At 54.2% G+C, this 20,961-nt stretch overlaps 9 protein-coding genes across 9 annotated transcripts; 6 read left to right on the top strand and 3 right to left on the bottom strand.

Annotated features, from left to right (window-relative positions):
- Positions 1-535: 535 nt before the first annotated feature.
- On the top strand, positions 536-1,814 carry CTAM01_13650 (uncharacterized protein; the record flags this gene model as incomplete). Its single annotated transcript, XM_060529652.1, has 2 exons — positions 536-952; positions 1,050-1,814. 2 exons carry the CDS (start codon positions 536-538, stop codon positions 1,812-1,814), a joined length of 1,182 nt encoding a protein of 393 aa, XP_060375746.1.
- A 665-nt stretch (positions 1,815-2,479) lies between these two features.
- On the top strand, positions 2,480-3,754 carry CTAM01_13649 (histone acetylation protein 2; the record flags this gene model as incomplete). Its single annotated transcript, XM_060529651.1, has 3 exons — positions 2,480-2,638; positions 2,756-2,927; positions 3,021-3,754. The coding sequence occupies 3 exons, from the start codon at positions 2,480-2,482 to the stop codon at positions 3,752-3,754; spliced, it is 1,065 nt and encodes a 354-aa protein (XP_060375745.1).
- Positions 3,755-4,946: 1,192 nt separating this feature from the next.
- Positions 4,947-5,968, top strand: CTAM01_13648 (uncharacterized protein; the record flags this gene model as incomplete). The annotated part of the gene is made up of 2 exons (XM_060529650.1): positions 4,947-5,376; positions 5,466-5,968. The coding sequence occupies 2 exons, from the start codon at positions 4,947-4,949 to the stop codon at positions 5,966-5,968; spliced, it is 933 nt and encodes a 310-aa protein (XP_060375744.1).
- A 239-nt stretch (positions 5,969-6,207) lies between these two features.
- CTAM01_13647 (short chain dehydrogenase/reductase) lies at positions 6,208-7,485 on the bottom strand (the record flags this gene model as incomplete). Its single annotated transcript, XM_060529649.1, has 3 exons — positions 6,208-6,956; positions 7,018-7,341; positions 7,422-7,485. The coding sequence occupies 3 exons, from the start codon at positions 7,483-7,485 to the stop codon at positions 6,208-6,210; spliced, it is 1,137 nt and encodes a 378-aa protein (XP_060375743.1).
- A 1,104-nt stretch (positions 7,486-8,589) lies between these two features.
- On the top strand, positions 8,590-9,926 carry CTAM01_13646 (phosphoserine aminotransferase; the record flags this gene model as incomplete). The annotated part of the gene is made up of 2 exons (XM_060529648.1): positions 8,590-9,494; positions 9,557-9,926. 2 exons carry the CDS (start codon positions 8,590-8,592, stop codon positions 9,924-9,926), a joined length of 1,275 nt encoding a protein of 424 aa, XP_060375742.1.
- Positions 9,927-10,578: 652 nt separating this feature from the next.
- CTAM01_13645 (uncharacterized protein) lies at positions 10,579-12,959 on the top strand (the record flags this gene model as incomplete). Its single annotated transcript, XM_060529647.1, has 4 exons — positions 10,579-10,650; positions 10,815-11,483; positions 11,799-11,923; positions 12,260-12,959. 4 exons carry the CDS (start codon positions 10,579-10,581, stop codon positions 12,957-12,959), a joined length of 1,566 nt encoding a protein of 521 aa, XP_060375741.1.
- Positions 12,960-13,049: 90 nt separating this feature from the next.
- On the bottom strand, positions 13,050-15,098 carry CTAM01_13644 (delta-1-pyrroline-5-carboxylate dehydrogenase; the record flags this gene model as incomplete). The annotated part of the gene is made up of 5 exons (XM_060529646.1): positions 13,050-14,169; positions 14,253-14,321; positions 14,399-14,697; positions 14,769-14,873; positions 14,940-15,098. The coding sequence occupies 5 exons, from the start codon at positions 15,096-15,098 to the stop codon at positions 13,050-13,052; spliced, it is 1,752 nt and encodes a 583-aa protein (XP_060375740.1).
- Positions 15,099-15,510: 412 nt separating this feature from the next.
- On the top strand, positions 15,511-20,316 carry CTAM01_13643 (uncharacterized protein; the record flags this gene model as incomplete). The annotated part of the gene is made up of 10 exons (XM_060529645.1): positions 15,511-15,586; positions 15,761-15,861; positions 16,014-16,657; positions 16,738-16,747; positions 17,036-17,145; positions 17,308-17,877; positions 17,936-18,733; positions 18,832-18,853; positions 19,148-19,578; positions 19,665-20,316. 10 exons carry the CDS (start codon positions 15,511-15,513, stop codon positions 20,314-20,316), a joined length of 3,414 nt encoding a protein of 1,137 aa, XP_060375739.1.
- A 137-nt stretch (positions 20,317-20,453) lies between these two features.
- Positions 20,454-20,715, bottom strand: CTAM01_13642 (uncharacterized protein; the record flags this gene model as incomplete). The annotated part of the gene is made up of 2 exons (XM_060529644.1): positions 20,454-20,557; positions 20,643-20,715. Coding segments are annotated over 2 exons (177 nt in total), but the record flags the coding sequence as incomplete, so codon positions are not given.
- Between the last annotated feature and the right edge of the window lie 246 nt (positions 20,716-20,961).

The raw sequence follows: 20,961 nt of genomic DNA, 5'->3' as shown, positions 1-20,961 counted from the left end.
CTGAGAGCATGTTACTTTTAGGGGGACCATCCAACTCACTCAGTACTCTGCTCTCATGGGTTCTTCTTCAACTTTAACCACCTCACTTACACACATTTGAAGGGAGGTGCGGCGGGAACATAAACTCCCTCCGCCATATCATTATCTGGCACAAACCACCTGGGCTATTCCAAGACCTCGGGGTTCCATGATAAGGACTCGATTGCTCTGTTTTTAAACTGTTTAGGGCGCTGTAGTCTCATCTTTGTTATTGATGTTAGAGTGTCGTTTGTAAGTTCTCAACATGTGTTTACTACCTTATTATCTCATGTCCGGAAACCGCTTTGTGGGAAGGAACAATCAGCAAAGGAGGTCCTTCCCATGTTATCAAAACTGCGACTGTGCCTTCCAGAAACGACATGATTCTTTCACCAGGACTTTTAATAGCACAGGTCTTTGAATTCCTTTTGGCTAATGCCCAGTTCAGGAATCTTTCCATGGACATCGTAAACGTGAACCGGCAAACATCCTCCATCCACCCGGCCACTCACTCAAAATGGAAGGGGTCGCATCCGATATAGAGATGGCAGACGCCTGCGCTCCATCCTCGTCCTCATCCTCATCCTCTGGCCTCTCCCCTCCGCCCACCTACAGCTCAGACTACGAGGGACTTCCCCAAAAAGCTGAGAAAGATTCTTCCAAAGAGATTGTCAAAGAGACTGTCGGCTCTCCCAATGCGCGGGAAGACGCGGAATCAGAAGCTATCAACACACAACTTCCCGGCACAGATCTGCCCAACATGGCTCGACGTTCGGCGCGCAACTCGAGTAAGCCCAAGCCCGCGACTGCTTCCCCGCCAAAAGTCACCAAGAGAAAACAGCCTACCAAAGTGGTACCCAAGAAGGGCCCAAAATGGACAACGCAGAAGCTCTTGACGGATCCCAAGTCGCCGCTTGCCAGCGCGGATCTGAGAGTAAGTGAACCGTCGCAGCTTAGAAGGGATGATTTTATGTCATCCCAGAAATTCTTGTCTCGATTCTAGTACGCTAACTTACCGCGACTCTCTCTAGGCGATACTCTGCCAGCCAGCGGCATGGGACATACTTACGAAGGAGGAGCGTGCCGAGATCGTCAGCCTCTTCCCAGCCGGCCCGCGTATCATCGACGCCGGCACCGACGAAGCCCGCCCGGATTTTGACGCACTTCGCAATAACAACAACTTTCGCCACGACTGTGCCACGTACGCCGACAACATCTCCCAGGGCAGGCACGACCCTGAGTGGCTCGAGCAGGCGTGGGTTGCGCGCGAGCGGCGGCGGGCGGGCGACTTTGACGACTATGTCACGCAAAAGTTTGAGGATGAGTGGTCGTGCAAGGTGCCAGAGGGCTTTAAGCCAAACAGAAGTGGCGATGCACCAGGCCCCGCTGCGCCTGCGGAAGCTGGAAAGGCCCATGTCGAGCAGATGGAGGGAAATACCGACCAGACAAAGGGAGATGTTATCGACAAGGTCCAGGTGGAAGCAGAAGCCATCAAACAAGTGACGGACACGAAGGCTGCGGACACGACGGGTGACGCTAATACGGCAGAGGATAACGATGCGAGAGAAGCACCGGGCGTCGCACTTGGGTCTCCTCTTCCTGAAGACATCTCATCAGCAAAGATTGGCACAGCTACTACCGAGATCTCCCTCGAAGAGCAGGTGCCAGAATCCTCGGAGGTGCCACTTGGAAGCGTTTCTCCTGACAATTCATCCCAAATGGCCAATCACCAAAACCCGAGCAAACAGACAGAGAAGCAGAAGGGAAAGAAGCCGGTAATTACAGAAGGAAACTAACAGAAGCTCATCCGAGGGAAGCATTATCGTGCTGGCGAGGCTCAAGAGGGTGTGAAGGTGCCGGAGCATCAATGCTGAGAGCTGCCGATGGGAGATACATACAAACGCATTTGTCTGTATTCAGCATCACGAATCATGATTCATGAAAGGGAATGGAATTTGGGCATATCGGAGATACCTATTTGTTGGGCGACACGAAATCTTCTGGATTGTCGGCTGGAGGCGGGCTTTCTTGAGTAGGGCCTGATAGCTATGGAATCTAGCAGTATGATCCAAGCCACTTCAAACCCGTCTTCGTGAAAAGGCGCATGATCACAACGGAAGATTCGATGTCGGCTTCGGTGAAACGGTCCTGGTGTTGACGCCCGATGGTGGTAGTCTCGGTCAGTGCCCCACATCACCGACAAACCCCAAATTGAGTGGGCGAAAAGCGTCCATCACAGAAATCGCACCTTGACAATCTTTACTCTCAATCATCTTACTACCTATCTCATGCGAGAAGGCTTTTCTTAGTGCAAGTCATACATATCACAGTCTAACAGGTTTACGTCTGGAAGAACATCAACGGCGAGAAGATTCGCGGTTCCAGGCTGTACCTTAGAAATTGCGCAGCAAATTCCCTCTTCCACAATATAGCAGGAAGATTCCTTCCAAGACCTGCCACGATGGCCCCCTCGGCGGAAAACCACAGTCGGTCACATAGCCTCTTACTATTCCAGAAGCTGCTCAACCTGAGGGATGGCGCGAGCCCTTTGACCTTGGTGCTGGACAGTCTCGAGCAAGGCGCCGCGCCAGTCCTTCGGGAGTTCGTCTCCAGAGCCAAGGTATGCGCTACTGATTTTCATGACTCTGTAGATAGACAATATGATTCCTATCCCCAAAAACACAATCATTAGTTTTGGTGTCATGATTCAAATATCTGGTATTAATGAAATATATAGGTTGCAAAAGCCAAAGTAATTCTGCTGTCTTTCGCGACGCTCAAACGCCCACGAGGCGTGGACGTCGTCGTCAGAGCCCGCGGCAAAACCCTCAAGGCCCTGAGAGCAGAGATTCTTTCACATTATCCCAAGATAGACCCTACGGCAGTCAAGGGTGCATCTCCGTCTCAAAGTGAGTGCTGTCGCACCCCCATCCTGTGACCTCCTCTTCATGGCCTCACCATAACATATCCACCCTCTGACTCACACATCTTCTCGTGACCAGAAACGGTAGTCCTGCTCGACTCCCTCAACGAGCTCGCCACAGCTGCGTCACAGGTCCTGCCCAGCTTCCTCTCCAGCATCATCATGCCCGCCGTGTCGCTGGTGGCCGTCTACCACACCGACGTGCCCCTCGTCCTCTCGCGCGCTGTGAGTGAATACGAGCCGCACCCACTGACGGTGCTCTCTCACTTGGCGACCTCGATCCTGAGGCTCTCGGGCCTAAGACAGGAGATTGAGCGCCAAAAGGCGCGGAACAGGAGTTTGCAGGAGCCCGAGTGGGGGCTGGGGGAAGGGCGGGAGGGCGTCCTCGTCGGGCTCAAGGGCGACGTCAAGTCTGAGGATTATCACGGCGTCGTGGTCGAGATGGAGGTCAGGCGGCGTAGCGGGCGGGCCATGGCGGAGAAGTTTGGTATCTTGCCACAGAAGTTACAGCAGGTTTCTTCCTCCGCCGCTTCTACTGCTGCTGCAAAGGGGTCGAGGATCTTCCTCCTCTCGGAGCACCCCGTTTTCGCTGCCCCTGAGGGTTCTGGAGAGGCAGAAGCAGGTCGCGGAGAGGATGAGGAGCCGGAGAGCACGTTCAACCTGGGTCTCACAGAGAAGCAGCGTAGGGACAGGGAGGGTATTGTTCTTCCTTACTTTGACGCCCAAACGGACATAGGGGCTGGCGAGGGTGGCAGGATCCTGTATGAGATGGGTAGGGAGGATGACTTTGATGACGAGGAGGATGAGATTTAGGCGGCCTTGCCGCAGAGGCAACACACGCTCTTACGATGATGATGATTTCTCTGACATACGCAACATGAAGGTGACATATTCCTGAGGCACCTGAAGAATGAACATGAAGCGCGGCTGGTTACGCATGAACTTTGGGGAGGTGAATGTAAGCTACCTTACCTTAGCCAGGCATCATCACGGATTGAGGCCGTTGCTAAGGCAGGCAGGCAACTGAGGCCAACCTGAGGTAGTGGTTCACCTGCCTTCCCCACTGAGGCCAAAACGTCAAACGGAAAGAAGCAGCGTCCCGCGGCTGCCTCCCATCACCAGGCATCAACCACCCGATGATCGAACTCACCAATCAAGAAATTCGATCCTGCCCATTAAATAATTCGGCACTCACCATGGAAGGTATCTCCAGTACGTATCTTTACTGATCGGGGGCCGTCGCACAGGCCATGCCCAAAATCTATAACAACCCCTCCTCCACCCACGACTTTTCACCTTTTCCTTCTTTTCTCCTTAGCTCTTCTTTGCCATTTTGGCTTAGATCAAGTGTAGTATCTGTTCTTTTCAGTTTAATATCTGAAAGTCTCCCAATGGGGGACAATCAATATTATTCCTATTTTTGATCTTCTCGGGGAGCGGTCCCTTTGGCTTGCCATATCACCGCTTCCCACCGTGTCCCTGGTATCACACTGCCTCCAGGCGACGCAAAAGGCTTGGTTATTTCATTGCTTGCTCTGGCTTGTCCAGGGCAGTGAAGAAGACGTCAAATGTTCTTGTTTTGTGTTGATTATGCTTCCTTGTCTGCTTCGAAAAGATGCATCACCCCGGTGGACGACAGCAGTCGATCTACGTGAAGTTACATCGTGATGTCTCAAGATTACCTGAACATGTCGTGGTGTTGCACCCAGTGAGCCCGCTAGAGCTTTCCAGTAAAGCTCAGTGGAGCTTTGCCCAGCGTTGTCCGACCACTGGGCTCCTGCAAGGCTCCCGCGCTAAAATTCGGGGGGGCGGAAAGCTTAAACTCTGCCCAATTAAGCAACCCTTCCAGGTGCCTGCCGAACATCAACCCATCAGAAGATTGCCATGCCCAAAATTTCCTCAGCCTCACAGTGACGTTATTTCAAGTCTAAATAGGAATTCCACACCACCAAGTATTTGTTTCACCCCCATCCCGGTCCAATTTCTCACGAACGCATACATAGAGATGGGTCGCGGACACGATAACAGACAAACTTGGGACGAGCCTGACCGTCGCAGTCGCCACGGCGGCGGCGGAGGAGGCGGCCCACGAGACCGAGACCGAGACCGCGAAAGCTACAGAGACCGCAACGGCGGCGGCAGACGAGACGACCGCGACAGGAGAGACGACGGCGCCTCCAGGCGATACCGCTCTCGATCCCGCGACCGCCGCGACAGAGATCACCGACCAAGATCCAGAGACCGCGAGAGCGGCGGCCACCGCCCCGGACGCGGCGACGATCGTGACGGAGGCGCGAGGCCGCCGCGCAGAGACCGCGGTGGTTGGCAAGGGCGAGATGATAGAGACAGCACCAGGCGGCGCAGGGACGATGATGAACCGGCAATGGACGAGCGGCCTCCGAGGCGGCAGTTTGGAGACGATGATGAGGGACACAGTAAGTTTTTTGCCCCTGGTTACTTGCTGTTTGACTTTTATTTGGTCGGCGCAATAGAGAGAGACTGGCTGACGTTTTTGTGGAAAAAGGTACACCACGCGACAATAGAGACCGTAGACGATCCGCCTCCCCACGCCGAAGCGGCAGCCCGCCGCAGCCTGGTGCCTCCCGCCGCGAGCACGGCGGCGGCGGCGGATACACCGAGTCCCTACCCACGCGCACGGTTCAGAGGGGGAAGAAGGAGCAGCAGCATACCATGTCCTTCAAGGTCGGACGACACGACTCGCCGCACTTTGACAGCGGGAGAGATAGTGAGCGTGGTGGAGATACACCGATGAGTGGTGGCGGCGGTGGCGGCGGACGCGGCCGAGACGATCGAAGCGAGGAGGATGACGAACCTGAGCCCGAGGTGGAGGACGACGATATGGCGGCTATGCAGGCGATGCTCGGCTTTGGCGGCTTCGGGTCGACAAAGGGCCAGAAGATTGCGGGAAATAACGTCGGGACTGTGAGGAAGGAGAAGAAGACGGAGTATCGGCAGTATATGAATCGGCAGGGCGGATTCAATCGGCCTCTCAGTCCTGGAAGATGAGTCAACTGCCCGAGAGCGTGTTAGGAATTGGTTAATGGGGGTAATGGTCATTTCAAGAGGATGGATTGGCTCGATGGAACAGCATGCCAAGCACGACCCCGTCATGATCGGACAGCACTAGGTATGCTTCACGCTTGTATTGATTTTCCCAGATACCTATAGATGATCGAGAACGAAAAAGACATTTACAACAGCAGAGCCCGTGCAGATCTGCTTGCCTCATATCAACTTGCTGCAGCTCAACCTGACGCGGTTGACGCGGGCGCAGGCGGCGTAGACTCCCTTGTCTTTCCCTCCTTGGCCTCGGCCTTGAGCTCGCTATCGAATATGTCAACAGCCAGACTCGCGTCCACAAAGTCCTCGAGCTCCTCCGTCACCGTCTTGAGCTTCTCCTTGACCGCGGTAGCGCCTTCGAACCCGACAATGTGTCTCGCCGGCGGGTTCTCGTGCCCGCCAATGGCCGTCAGGGCGTGCACCGTCTCCAAGACGAGGCGATCGGTGGCGCTGGGCGGCAGCTTCGGGTACCGCACCTGGACCTCGTCGGTCTCGTTGAGGTCGGGCACGGCGGTGTCCGGGTTCATGTTGAGGACGTTGCCGAGCATGTCGCGGACGCTGGGCGCCGGGTTGACCTCGGCGTCATACCACGGCAGCTGGGGTGCGAAGATGATCTTGTTTGTGAGAGATTGGATCTCCTTGTTGGGCTGCACGATGGTGACTTTGATGTTGAAGGGAGCAATTTCGTAGGCTAGGGAATCGCAGAAGCCTTCGAGGGCCCAGATGGCCGATGTGTAGATGGGCATCCCCGGTGTGCCGATGTGGCCGCCCGTACTAGAGAGGATGATGATGTGTCCCGTGTGCTGTGAGCGTAGCAGCGGTAGGGCGGCCTTGATGAAATTGACCTGTGAGAAGAAAATTGTCTCAAACTGGTCGCGGACTAGGTTCTGTGTCAGAGGATTCGTGGATAACTCCTCCACGCTCCCCACGACGGCTGTTTAAGGGGTTGTCAGCATTGTATCATTGTCATTCAACGGGGGCTCGTCATTAGATACCTTCAGATTTGCAACAGAGGAGGATGTCGATCCTCCCGAACACCTGAACGGCCTCGGCCACGGCGGCGCCGCACTGGCCCATGACGCGGCCATCGCAGCGGATACCACGTATCCTGTCCTTCCACCCTTCGCGGTCCTTACGGTTGCTCTTACACTCATTGATCAACTCTCTGAACTCGGCGCTGCGGCCGTCGTCCTCAATCTCGCTCGGTGGCAGACAGGCGACGACATAGTCTCCGTGGCCCAGGAGCAGTCTGATGAGCCTGATGATGAGCGGCGAGAGGGCTGTCGTCAAGAACCAGGTCCTCGGCGAGTTGTGCGTAGCTGAGGAGGGGGCGCATTAGCCAAGAGATGCGCTGCCAAGGAAAGCCGTGCTTGCTAGTGAAGTGAGGTGAGATACTCACGGAAAGACGCCGCGGGAATGGAATGGGAATGCTTCGCGGCGTCCGCCCCCTTGCGGTCCGCCATGCCCGGCGGCACTTCTGACAAATCCTCGTCCCTTGAGTACGCGAATCAGCACACGAAGACAAACGCGATACTACTACACAATGTACAGAAAGACAAATGAAGAAGCTGCAGGTGTATGTACGTGATGTACGGGATATCAAAAACGGTGGATACGTGGGGGGAGTTTTATGTAGGTCAATCTTGAGAGAGTGGGAGACCTGCATCAAAGACGAGAAGGGGGAGGGATATTAATACATTATCTTATTAACAGCTTCCCGACGAAGAGGCTGATACGGCGATCTCAATCACAAGGGGGCACGTTCGGGAACGGCTAGACGTGCCATTAAGGTCGCATTCCCTGGGTGTAGTCTGCAGAGGGCGTCGATCGAGGGGAAGGGGGGCGTGGCAATCGTGGTAGTTGATCAGTTTGGTGATGGGGTTGAGAGAAACACGGCACGGCAGTGGCAGTGGATGACAGCCGTTCCAGCCCAATCTCTATCCCACACCCCTGTCGAGGCGAGGGGCATGGGTGAGGGTAGCCTCCGTGACGAGGGAAGCAAAGGCCCCCAAGGCCCCCCAAGCTTACCTTACCTGGTACCCCCGCCCACCTTGCTCATGAGGTGCAGCTAACACTCACTGTCCACTAATCCAGTGCTTTGTCACTACCTTACCTTACCTTAGGTGCTTAGTACCTAAGGATGGTACCTACCTAGTCGAATGCAGTGGCCGAAGCGAGCAATACATAGAAGCCCAGGCCCCACCACGGGCCACGGGTGACGGGCCAGCAAGATGCAATTCCAGCGGCATCCCCACGCTAGAATCCGGGGAACGACCCCTCCATCCACTCACGTCATTTTTTCGCTGTCGTTGTTTCCGACACCGGTGTCTCTTCCGCATTTTGGCGGGGTTACTCGTCTGGAATAGCAACTTTTTTTTTCTGGCACCACCGCAACTCCGTCTTCCGTGACTCATTAGAACAAGTCTCAGCCCTACATAAATCTAATTGATCTACCATTCGATTATCCGCCAAGAACCCTTCCTGTGTCTGTCATTTGTGCGAATCTCGCCCAAACCCAATTCACCCAATTCCAATTGAACCCGCCCGAAGAAACCGCTCCGCCCATCATGCCCTCCCGCGCCGACATCACCTACTTCGGCGCCGGCCCCGCGCTGCTGCCCACCGACGTCCTCGAGACGGCCTCGCAAGCCCTCCTCGACTTCAACGGCACCGGTCTGGGCATTGCAGAGCACTCTCACCGCAGCGAGATCGCCACCAAGATCATTGAGGAGGCCAAGGCCGACCTGGCCACCTACCTCGACATCCCCTCCGACTACGAGGTCCTATTCATGCAGGCCGGTGGTAGCGGCGAGTTCTCCGCCACCGTCTACAACTTTGTCGGCGCCTGGATCGCCCGCCAGCGCGACGCTGTCCTGGCCAACCTCGGTACCACCGATGAGAATGACGAAAAGGTCGTCGCCGAGCTCCGCAAGGTTGTCGACGAGAAGCTCAAGCTCGACTACCTCGTCACCGGAGGCTGGAGTCAAAAGGCCAGCGCCGAGGCTGCGAGGCTTCTCGGCCCAGAGTTCGTCAACGTCGCTGCCGACGCCCGCAAGATCAACGATGGCAAGTTTGGCAAGATCCCCGACGAGAAGGACTGGAAGCTCAGCAAGGACGCCGCCATGGTCTACTACTGCGACAACGAGACGGTCGACGGTGTCGAGTTCAACGGCTTCCCTAGTGCGCTGGCGCCCAAGGAGAATGGTGAGGGCCCCATTGTCGTGGCGGACATGTCGTCCAACATCCTCTCAAGGCGCATCCCCGTCAAGAACTTCAGTGCCATCTTCTTTGGTGCGCAGAAGAACCTTGGCTCGACTGGTATCACCGTCGTCGTCATCAAGAAGAGCCTTCTTGCCGCACAGCCCTCTCCTGCGCTTATGCGCAAGCTTGGTCTCCCTATCGCCCCCATTGTTCTCTCCTACGAGACCATTGCCAAGAATAACAGCTTGTACAACACATTGAGCATCTTTGAGTGAGTCATTCCTCTATATCTATCCACATTTTCTATCCACTCAACTAATCACCACTCTACAGTGTCTATATCGCCGGCCAGGTCCTCAAGAAGCTTCTCCGCACTTTCCAAAACAAGGTCGACGGCCAGGAGGCCATCGCTGATGAGAAGGCCTCTCTCATCTACTCCGCCCTCGAGGCTCACCCCGACATCTACCGCATCGTCCCCGACAAGAGCGTCCGCTCGCGCATGAACATCTGCTTCCGCGTCACCAAGGGCGGTGACACTGACGCCGCGGAGAAGGCCTTCCTCAAGGAGTCTACTGCCCAGGGCCTCACCGGCCTCAAGGGCCACCGCAGCGTCGGCGGTATTCGTGCCAGCAACTACAACTCTATCCCTCTCGAGGGTGCCCAAAAGCTGGCCAAGTTCATCGAGTCCTTTGCCCAGGCTTAAATTAGGATGATTCAGATGAGGATCCATTTAATACCGTCAACATAATGATACCATGTAAGAATATACATGAACCAAAAAAAGGGAGGGAACGGAATTGGGAAATGAAAATAGAGCATATTGGGAATATTTAGGGAGCCATAATTTGATTCAACATTTATGCCAGGGTATTATGGCTTCACGTTGCACACAGTTCTGCCTTGGTGAGTTGATTGTGAGAGGAGAGAAGGAAAGCGTTACCTTGATGGGTAGGTGTGTGGATGGATGACTGAGTTCCACTTTCGCAATTAGGTAGATTGATGGCACATTCAACAATATCTTCCCAAAATGGTAGGTGGTAGTGTCACCGCATGGAAACGCCTTACAAACAGCATCGGGGTTACCTAATTGAAGCTATCACGGGTATACCGGCTTTCACATGAGCCGAGTAACCTCAGAGAGCTTCAAGGTCAGGCAGCTACATCGGGAATTAAGACTACATGATTCAATACGATTTCATTCCAAATTCTCAGCAAGATAAATTGCTCACTTTCCCCCAAGTAAAACCTCCAAAGTGACACTTGCAAGTAAGGTAAGGTAGGTAGTTGAGAGAGAGGAATGACTATCATACATCGGCCCGGCGCCCATGTAATGGCCCGTGCGCACCGTCGGCAATATGTCCATCTTGCGGCTCCTTGCCAACTCTTCACCCACACACCCTTATCTTGTGGCTTCAAACAAGAACTGGGTACGGCCGCCGGGATGACTCCGGTCCCTTCATCACGCAGGAGCCGTCGCCGTAGAATCGCAGACGAGGATCGAAAGCGGGCACCTCGGGCCTGTACCCGTTGCAAGGCCCGTAAAAGCAAATGCATTGAGACGACGTCGGGTATATGCCAACGATGTCTTCAGGGGTCACACACTTGCAGCTTCGTCACGCAGCGGTTGAGCATATCCCCAGGAGTACTACAGTCGCCTATAAGAGACTACGATGAATCATTGGCAGAGCTGGGTCCCAGCCCGAGCCCCGATCCCCTTGCTGATGTCCCGGACACCACACAGTCATCCCGTCGGGATCTCTGCTCCGACAGTGACGCTCCCGAGAACTTCATGTGGCCACGATTTCTATCCAGACTTAGAAACGCATTCTATCTCGAGCCAAACTCGTCACCCGCCGAGAGAGAGATTGCTAGACTTGAAGCTCGCTCGTCGCGAGCCACTGCGTCTCACCAGTCTGCGGAAGCAATCCGCTTGCAGGCGGCCACTGAAAGCCTCCCACCCAGATCTGTAGCCATCTTTCTGAGCAAGCTCTGTATTCAACATGGAACCGACTGCTTCTTCTACTTTGATCAACCATCTTTCTTGGCTGAGGTGGAGGAGTTTTACAACGACTTGAGCTTACCTCTTCGTCGGGATCCCAGCTTCCTATGTCTTTTGCTGTCAGTTCTTGCTCTGGGAGCTCACTGGAGTCCGCGGGCCCGACCATCCGCTCTGTCTGGGTCTCTTCAAATTCCTGCGGAAGACCCTGGACAGGTATTTTGCGGTCATGCCCGGATCTTGATGGCAGACACCATGGATAGAGTGAGTATGTACTCTGTCAAAGCGGCGTTCGTCCTTGGGATATACCTTATGCCGTCGAGTGCGGTAGGGGCCTCATACCTGTATATGGGTCTTGCCTTGAGGAAAGCCATCGCTCTTGGACTGCATCATGAATCAGAAGAGCCGGACACTGACAGCCATGAGAGGGAAATGAGACGAAGGTTATGGTGGGCTATATTTTCTCTCGAAAGGTTAGTTGACTTGCCAGCACTCAGTTCTATCACGGTGAACCCGGACTGATATCCTCTGCGTAGAACTCTAACAATCAAGCTCAATCGACCGAGATCGATATCTCAGGATGTCATGACAGCTCATCTGCCTCAGCGCCGAGCAACTGATGCCCTGCAAAGCTTCGATAACTTGGATCACCAAGTAGCCAACGCGCAATTTGTCAAAATCATTGACACTCTCATTGAGCCGGCGTGAGTTATCTTTTGATGCATGCTATTGATTTTTCCCACTGACTCGAAATGGTCCAGTACGTGGTCAAGCAATTCTCAACCCCCTCTGCAAGACTTTGAGGTTTCACTAAAAACCTGGAAACGATCTCTGCCTCCCAACTTACGTCTCCCAAACGTGGAACCTCGCTCGCCATACTATCGCGCTGTATTCCACCTATACCTGAACTACTACTTTGCTTGGATTGCGATAGGTAAAACTTCTGTCGTTACAAAGATTCGGAGCCATTTACGGTCAGCTGCATCAGGCTTACCGGAGCCTCGAACGACGGAAGATGATGATATAACGCGGCAATTCAGATCATGTGGCATCGCGGCAAAGAAGATGTTGAACATACTCGAAGACGCTAGTCAATCTGGAAACATGGCCCCAAGATCCTTTACGGACTTTCAGGGTTGCAGTATCGCCACAATCATCGTGATCCTTACCGGCATTCTGGAGCGAGACTCGGCCTACGATGCCCGAGTCGCCTTCGGTCTGCGCTGTCTCAGAAGGATGGCTGACTTGCACATGGCTGGTCGAATGGCAGTACGATTTGTAGAGGCACTCATCTCCATCGCCGAGGAGGCACGGGCCAAGGTCAGGCCGTTCGGTTCGACACAATTCGATGGGGATGTCAGCCAAGAGGCTTCTGAGTACCTTCTCTGGACAGACTGGCTGAACAGGAACACAGACACATCTGGAACTGAAAGAAATCGATCCAATGCAACCAGACAACGGTCGCGTGCTCATTCAGAAGCTGCACAAGCTGCTTCTGGCGCATCGCCAATGTGGGAGGAAGCTGCTGCATTGCTCCAGCTTCGAAACCCATCTACACCCAACCAAGCACTCGTGGTTGAAGATGTTGCACTGCCAACGTCTGCGCCTGAGTTACCAGAAGAGGCACCGTTCGATCTAGGTCTGGATGCTGACTTCCCTCCGGCCACTTTTGCCGAGAATCACATGCAACTGATGGGTCTCACTGGTATGGACATGTTGGATTTTACATTTGACATCTAAATAAGGTACAGCAACAGCTCCAAAAGCAGCCAGAAGAAGATCTAGCCAGAATCTACCGGCCAATCTTACAGACGCCAGAAAAAGCCTGAATCAAGCTTCATTCGAAGGGTACAACACAGTGTCTGCGCCGACAAGGTCCTCCTTCATACTCCTCATGCTGGTAAAGCGTGTCAAAAGATTTACGCTGGTGGCCTTGTCATTGGTACCGCTCGCACGACCACCTCCGAAAGGCTGGTGCCCAACAACGGCACCGCTGCTCTTGCTGTTGACGTAGAAGTTGCCAGCCGCGTGGCGCAGCCCCTTTTCCGCCGCCTCAATGGCGCTCCGGTCGCGGGCAAAGACGGCGCCCGTCAGCCCGTACTGCGTCGTGGAGTCGATCATAGGGAGCATCTCCTCGTACTTCGCGTCCGGGTAGACGTGGACGGCGAGGATGGGGCCGAAGAGCTCGTTCCTCATGAGCTTGTGGTGGGCTTTGTTGGTCTGGAAGATGGTGGGCGAGACGAACCAGCCCTGGCTGTTGTCTGTGTGACCGCCGGCCAGCAACTCGACTGCGGGGTCCTTTTTGGCGTCCTCGATTACTTCGCGGAGTTTTGTCCACGAGCGCTCGTGGATGACGGGTCCGATGAAGTTGTCGACCTGCTCGGGGGAGCCGACTTTCAGGTTCTTCGTTTCCCGCAAAAGCATCTCCTTGAACTCTGGCCAGATGGACTCGGCGACGTAGAGACGCGACGTCGCAGAGCACTTTTGCCCCTGATACTCAAAGGCGCCCCGAACAGTATTCACCACCGCGTTCCGCACATCGGCGCTGCCGTGCACCAGGTGGAAGTTCTTGCCGCCCGTCTCGCCGATCATGCGCGGGTAGCTCTCGTACCGCCCCGAGGCGACTCCCTCGCCGATCTTGCCGTACAGCTGGCGGAAGACGTTCGTGGATCCGGTGAAGTGGAGCGCTGCGAACTGGGGGTGGTCGAGGACGGCCGAGGTGATTGCTTCGGGCTCGCCGGGGAGGAACTGGATCACGCCGGCGGGCAGGCCGGCCTCTTCAAAGACCTTTTGGAGGAGGTAGCTCGAGTAGATTGCGTAGTCGGAGGGTTTCCAGAGGACGACGTTGCCCATGATGGCGGGTGCGACGGTCAGGTTGGCGCCGATGGCGGTGAAGTTGAAGGGGCTGATGGCATAGACGAAGCCCTCTAGCGGTCGGTATTCTGTTCGACTGGTAGATACCGTTAGCTCGTGTACGATGTAACAAAATTTTCTCTCCCCTAGGTCGTTTAACAAGAAGAAGGGGACACTTACTTCATGAATCCGGCATCAGTCAACGCGTGCTGTTGGTCATACAGCTGAGCTGCGTAATGCACATTGAAACTACCGCATTCCATCAATGGTCAGCGAAAGCTTTTCTGGATTGCACGGAGTATCGAATCTGCTTCTCGTAAACGTACCGCAAGAAATCACAACTCTCCGCTGCCGAGTCAATTTCAGCCTGCCAAATATTCTTCCCCTGCCCGAGCATCGTCGCAGCCATAATGTCGTAGCGATACTTTCCCGCAATGAGCTCCGCCGCCCTAAGAAAGACGGCAGCCCTATCCTTGAAAGACGTGTTCTCCCACGCGGGTTTGGCTTCCAACGCCCTGTCAATGGCTATTGACACCTGCTCGGGGCTCGTCTGGGCGTATTCGGCCAACGCGACGGAGTGGTCGCTTGGTAGGTATTGCTTGGCTAGCACTGACTTTGCGTTTGTCTTTGGAAGCGACAGAGTATGTGAGTCCAATAGCCGAAAGGCTGCGAGTTATGGGCGAAGATGCCACTTACGATTTCAGGTGCCAGGGATGGTACTCGCACGGGAAGGTTACTCTTCAGCCGTGAGATCGCATGTTGGAGCTTCTGACGCTCGACTGAGCCCTTGCTATATGATGGCTTAGGGTCGTTTTGTCAGCTGATGCTTTAACCTATCGTGAGTCATTTTTACTGCAGAATACTTACATTTGGCTCGTTGCGGACTGGAGGTGCCTTGAAAGTGCCAAACCCCCTGGTGCTTCTTTCGAGTGGCCAAGAGTTGACTCCGAAGCGAGAGGATGGCGCTGTGAGCCGGCCTGCCTTTTGAAAAGGGGTCGTGAGACCTCGTACTAAAGAGACAGACATTTTGATGTGCCAGTAGTTTCGGAATTGGTTGTAGGTAAATTCTAACGTTCAAATGAAAGCAATACGAAAATCGACTATGAAGATTACATTTATATGTCTTGGGAGCCGCAATGCAGAGCTCCGGCATCGCGATACCGTTGCCGACACTTGTGGCACATTGCCGTGAGGTCGGCAACTTGACCAAGCGATAGTGTCGGTAGCCGATCCGTTGACCGGAATGGCCCCCACCGCTTCTTCTTATCCTAATGCATGTCACCAGCGGGGGAGTTCCATGTCCAAAAGTCTTTAACTGATATTGATTTACAATTTGCTCGCGCCGTGCGTACCAGTCTTACTTGGCTTGTCAAAGCCACCGAGTTTCTGCTGTCCAGCCCCTTTCGTTAATTCAACAACCGGATCTCCAATCGCTACCATGGGGACTACGGCCTTGGATTCATTCAAGGACATAACCTCGGGAGCTGCAGGAGGTATAGCGCAAGTTCTAATAGGTATGTAACTCGCCGTAATGAGTCTTGCATCTTGTAGGAATGGACTTGGCTTACACTGTCTTGCATAGGCCAACCTTTCGGTAAACCGACCCCTCTGCACTTCTACCCGTCAAAAGCCTCTTGAAACGCCATGAGGCTGTGGTATAAGTTCAATTACTTACCAAAGACTCTCAGACCTCGTAAAAGTGCGCCTTCAAACCCAAGGCGGAGGAGGAAATGCCCTAGGTCTAGTCCGCAGCATCTGGACTAAAGAAGGGCCTTTGGCTTTTTACAAGGTCAGCTTTGACTATTTATAGTCTATGAAATCGGTAGTTGACACTTAAATCCAGGGTACTCTAGCTCCGTTGCTAGGTGTAGGTGCTTGTGTAAGTTGTATAACCGCATTCAGGAAACGTGCTTCAGCCTGACCATATCAAACATTGAATAGGTCAGCATACAATTCGGCGCCTTTCAACTCTTCCGCCGGCGACTCGAAGAGTATCGCGAAATCTACTCAGCCGACGCTAAAACGAACAGCAAATCACTCTCCCTATCTGACTTCTACCTCGTGGGAGGAGCCGCGGGCCTGACCAACAGCATCATATCCGGACCAATCGAACATGTCCGAATCAGGCTCCAGACTCAGCCAAACGGCGCAGCCCGTCTATACTCTGGGCCCTGGGACTGCGTGCGCAAGATCACACAGCACTCCGGTATCAAGGGCCTGTATCGTGGGCAGGTCGTCACTCTTTTCAGAGAGTTCCACGGGTACGGCATCTGGTTTGCCGCGTATGAGGGATTTCTCAGTATGGCGATGTCGTGGGAAGGCGTCAAGGACAGAAGAGAACTAGCTAGCTGGAAGATTGCCGTCTGTGGAGGTCTTGCGGGCGAGGCGCTGTGGCTGGGGAGTCATCCGCTCGATGTGATCAAGAGTAAGATGCAGAGCGACGGCTTTGGGAGAGGCCAGAAGTACTTGACTATGCGAGACGCTTTCCGTCAGACTTGGAGAGAGGGTCGGTTTCGAGGACTATTTCGAGGACTTGTTCCAGCGTTGCTGAGGGCGATGCCTGTGTCTGCTGGGACTTTTGCAACGTAAGTGTTCTTGACCAGTTCACCATTCCGTTACTGCCATTCCTATACACGCTTTGGCATTGGCTAACACACACTTGCAGGGCTGAGCTTGTAAGAGGGGCTCTCAGTTGAAACTCCATGATATAGAGACGATCCATGTGATAGATATACAGTAGATCAAATTCCATAAAACCAGGCCTTAAATAAGTTTCATGTGTTCTTTTTCTTTCATGGCTTGAGAAATTATTCACTGCCCCCAGACTTTTTTATAAGTCCGCTGCCCTTCGAAACGTTGGCTATGTTATCTCCCGCACTATAAATGGACTGTTCAGTCAGGAAATGACCTTAACCGTTGCGTACCAATCCCTCAAACTCAGTTATTCTTCTGATTGTCAGTAGAGAGATGCTATCCCACAGCGCGTTACGCTTGCCGAAGGCTGCACTGGGAAGCGATTGGAATATGTCGCATTGCCGGTGGCACAGTGCCCGAAATCGGCTACGGTACACATGTCCGTCCGACGGTATCATGAGGGGTTGCCGCATCTAGATGTAGGATAACGCAGGTATTCAAATAGGCTCGCCCTACAATTTCTATCGCATAGTATCGAGTGAACCAAATTTCGCCGGATGCGACCCCAGTAGCGAACAATGTCTCTGTCGAACCCTCACAGCCAGCGGCTCGCAGCTCTTCTGAGCCGGCGACATCCAGCTGTTCACTATGCCAACAATGCGTCTCTTACACGTTTCCAGTCGCGATACGTATCCACCACTTCAGGGAACCCAGAAACATTGCCACCACACTCCAAGCTGCCCTTGAAGATTCTCTTGCGGTCCCTGTTGGTGGCAACCATTTCTTCCCACCGGATCTTGCTGGGCCCGTCTCTGGCTATTTTGAAATTCCTAAACGACTCGCACCGAACCTGGGTCTTTGACGTGCAAAGGAATCCTTTATTGCACGCTATACTAAAGAAGACCATGTACAACCACTTCTGCGCCGGCGAGAACCGACACGAGGTGACGTCGACGATTGCGGAGATCAAGCGCATGGGGTTTCGGGGAGCCATCCTCACGTACGCCCGCGAGATTGTGGTCGACAACACGACAGAAGAAGAGAGTGGTCGGGGGTTGAAGGAGATGGATTCCGCTTCAGAAATCGAGTCAGATGCTGGGATCGACGCTTGGCGTGAGGGTGTCTTGGAAACGGCGGATATGCTCAGTGAAGGAGATATCTTGGCTCTCAAGTTGGCGCCCCCGAACACATCAATATGCATTCTCATGATTTGCTGACTTTCTCCTCAGACTGACTGGTGCCGGTGCCGCCGTTTCAGAGGCGCTCACTTCGAGGAAGCCCCTGCCAGCGCAGATGGAGTCAGCTCTCGCAGACGTATGCTCTCGCGCGATGGAGCGTGGAGCACGCATCTTCATGGACGCCGAACAGATTTCAGTACAGCCCGGAATCGACGCAGTAGCAATAGACCTCATGCGCCGCTTCAACACGAAAGAAAGAGGCGCCGTCGTCTTCAACACCTACCAAGCCTATCTCAAGAGCACACCGGATACCCTGGCTCAGCACGTGGCGCTAGCTCACAGAGACAACTTTGTCCTCGGTATCAAACTGGTGCGAGGAGCTTATATCAGCTCAGAGCCAAGGCACATGATCAATGATACCAAGCAAGCAACCGACGACTCGTATGACTCTATTGCACGGGAGCTCTTGTCACAAGGTTACAGAGACTATGGCGTGCCGGGCGGGAAGTCATTCCCGGGCATCGAGTTGTTCCTTGCAACGCACAATAAGGACAGCGTCCTAAAGGCCAATGAGCTTCAGCAAACTCGCGCCAAGGAAGGGAAGGCCTTGATCAAGATTCAGTATGGGCAGCTTCTGGGCATGGCCGACGAAGTCAGCTTCAGTCTGCTCCAGCTTGCAGACCAGGGGTCCGATGCAAAGGGATCGGAAAGTGATGCCCCTATAGAGGTCTACAAGTGCTTGAGCTGGGGCTCTCTTGGTGATTGTACGTCGTATCTCTTGCGGCGGGCGGTCGAGAACCGGGATGCGGTATCTCGCACAAAGTCGGAGTTCACTGCGTTGAAGAACGAGTTATGGAGGAGGTTTGCATCTTCCAATTGATCATAGCAGGGAAAATAGAGATATCAAAGTCGCTCCATCGCACTCTTATCATCGTGGGGTTGACTAGGAGAGCCCACCGCTCCCTCAGTGTAAGTGAAAGATTGGTGAAGATGAGAATTAAGGGGGAAGAAAGGCAACATTTGGACTACGTAAATAAAGTAGTGGTCGGTGCTTTGACCAGGGAACCTCACACCCCCCGGCTAGAGAGCTCTCATTACCCGTACTTTATCCGAAAGAATGACAGAATGGAACCGAAGCTCCCTCTAAATGAGGGGCTCTCTCCACAGCCTGGAAGAGGTACCTGACCTGCCGCAAAGCCCCACCATCTCAACTCTCAAAGCCAACGCGCAAGCTACAAAACGACATCGTCACATCTCACCCAGCGCCCTCACCTCACTCACCCTCCGACCACCCCACTCCCTTCCGAAAGTCGACACCTAGACGGCATTCCCGACAACCCACCCAACATGGCAGCCAAAGGAGACAAGATTGAAAAGATCATCACGCGGCTCCAGGCCCGCATCGGCGAGGGCCAGTTCTACGAGGCCCAGCAGCAGACCCGTGTCGTCGCCGCCCGCTACATCAAGGCCGCGAACTGGCCAGCCGCCATCGATATTCTCTACAATGTCGCACAGTCCCTACTGAAAGCCGAACAGGGCGGCAGCGGCGGCGACCTGGCCGTCATGCTCGTCGACGTCTTCAAGCAGGCCGAGCTCAAGCCCGACGCCGCCAACAAGGGCAAGCTGCTCACCCTCCTGCGCCTGTTTGCCGCCCAGGAGCCCACGAGGAAGAAGTTTATCGGGGAGATTATTGCGTGAGTACCATGGATCTATTCTTTATGGGGCAGTACATCGGGGGGGTAGAAATACGATTAGTTGTTTCTAACTACTGGGGCTATAGATGGTCATCAAAGTTCGGCGAGTACCCTGCCGGCGATACCGACCTCCACCACGTCGCCGGATCCCTCTACGCCGAAGAACACGACGCCTACGAGGCGGAACGACACCTGGTGCTAGGAACAAAGGACTCGGCCGAGGTGCTCGCAAAGATGGAATACGTCTGGTACAAGGAGGACGACTCGCACACGGCGCCACTCTACGCCGCCCGCGCCATCTTCCCCTACCTCCTCGTCGGCAACGTCCGCGCCGCAAACACCTGCTACCGCCTCTTCGCCTCCTCCCTCAGCGATGACAACAAGGGCCTCGGCGTCCAGGACGTCAGCAGCAATAGCGCCGACTTGCGCATCTTCCCCGGCTTGCCCCTCCTCAACTTCCTCGGCCTGCTCCTGCTGGCGATCCAGCGCGGCGCCCCGGACGCCTACAAGCAGCTCCTGGCAAAGTACTCGTCCAACATTTCCGAGGTCAGCGCGTGGAGCGAGGCGCTCGAGATTATTGCCGAAATGTACTTTGGCATCTCGCGCCCAAGGCAGAGCAATCCGCTCATGGACATGATGGGCAGCCTGTTTGGTGGCGCCGGTGGTGGTGGCGCCACTCAGCAGAGACGTCCCGCAACAAGACGGGTGGAGGCACCCGCGGCTGAGGGCTTGGATTAGATGAAAAGGGTTTCCGTCGATTCGGCGTAGATGCCCACCGTGCGTAAGAGCGCGCTTCGTAATGAACCAGACGTTGAAAACATGTGTCGTCGAGGTAACGACCAGGATATCCAGATGGGAAACGCTGGGCATCGTGTTCAGAAGCCACGGGGCAGCTCCGGCTCGGCCTCGTACATCCAATTGTCGTCGGCGAGAGCCGAGACTTTGGCTCGTAAACTGGCTTTGACGGCTTCGAGGAGCTCTATTTCGTACAGGAGCCGGTTAGAAACCCCTTTTTCCTCCAATGAAGAGTTGGACACAGAAATATCTCGCAAGGGGGGACTCACCTTCGGGCTGTTCACGGACGGCAGTATGGTTGACTTGATGCTGCTTCACAGCCTCTGCGAGCCGCTGCCGCTCTTCTATAAAAGCATAGTTAGCATTACATATAAAAAATCAATACCCCTTTCAAAGAACTAGAAAACAAAGAGAAAATTGAACAAGAACAAGAACAAGAACCGTGAATAATCAAATCAAAACAAAAAAAAAAGAAAAAAAAGGTATGCCTTGGCTCTCGAAATCCACCCCTCCTCTCGCTGCCACAACTCCGCTGTGGCGATAGGCTGGTGATTGAAATCGCGCAGTAAAGCACAAAATCTCTCAGCT

This window comes from Colletotrichum tamarilloi, assembly GCF_030869305.1.
Source record: "Colletotrichum tamarilloi strain Tom-12 chromosome Unknown Scaffold_101.1, whole genome shotgun sequence".
NCBI lineage: Eukaryota > Fungi > Ascomycota > Sordariomycetes > Glomerellales > Glomerellaceae > Colletotrichum > Colletotrichum tamarilloi.
The sequence above is the reverse complement of the archived record's forward strand: the minus strand, read 5'-3'. Positions and strand labels throughout refer to the sequence as shown.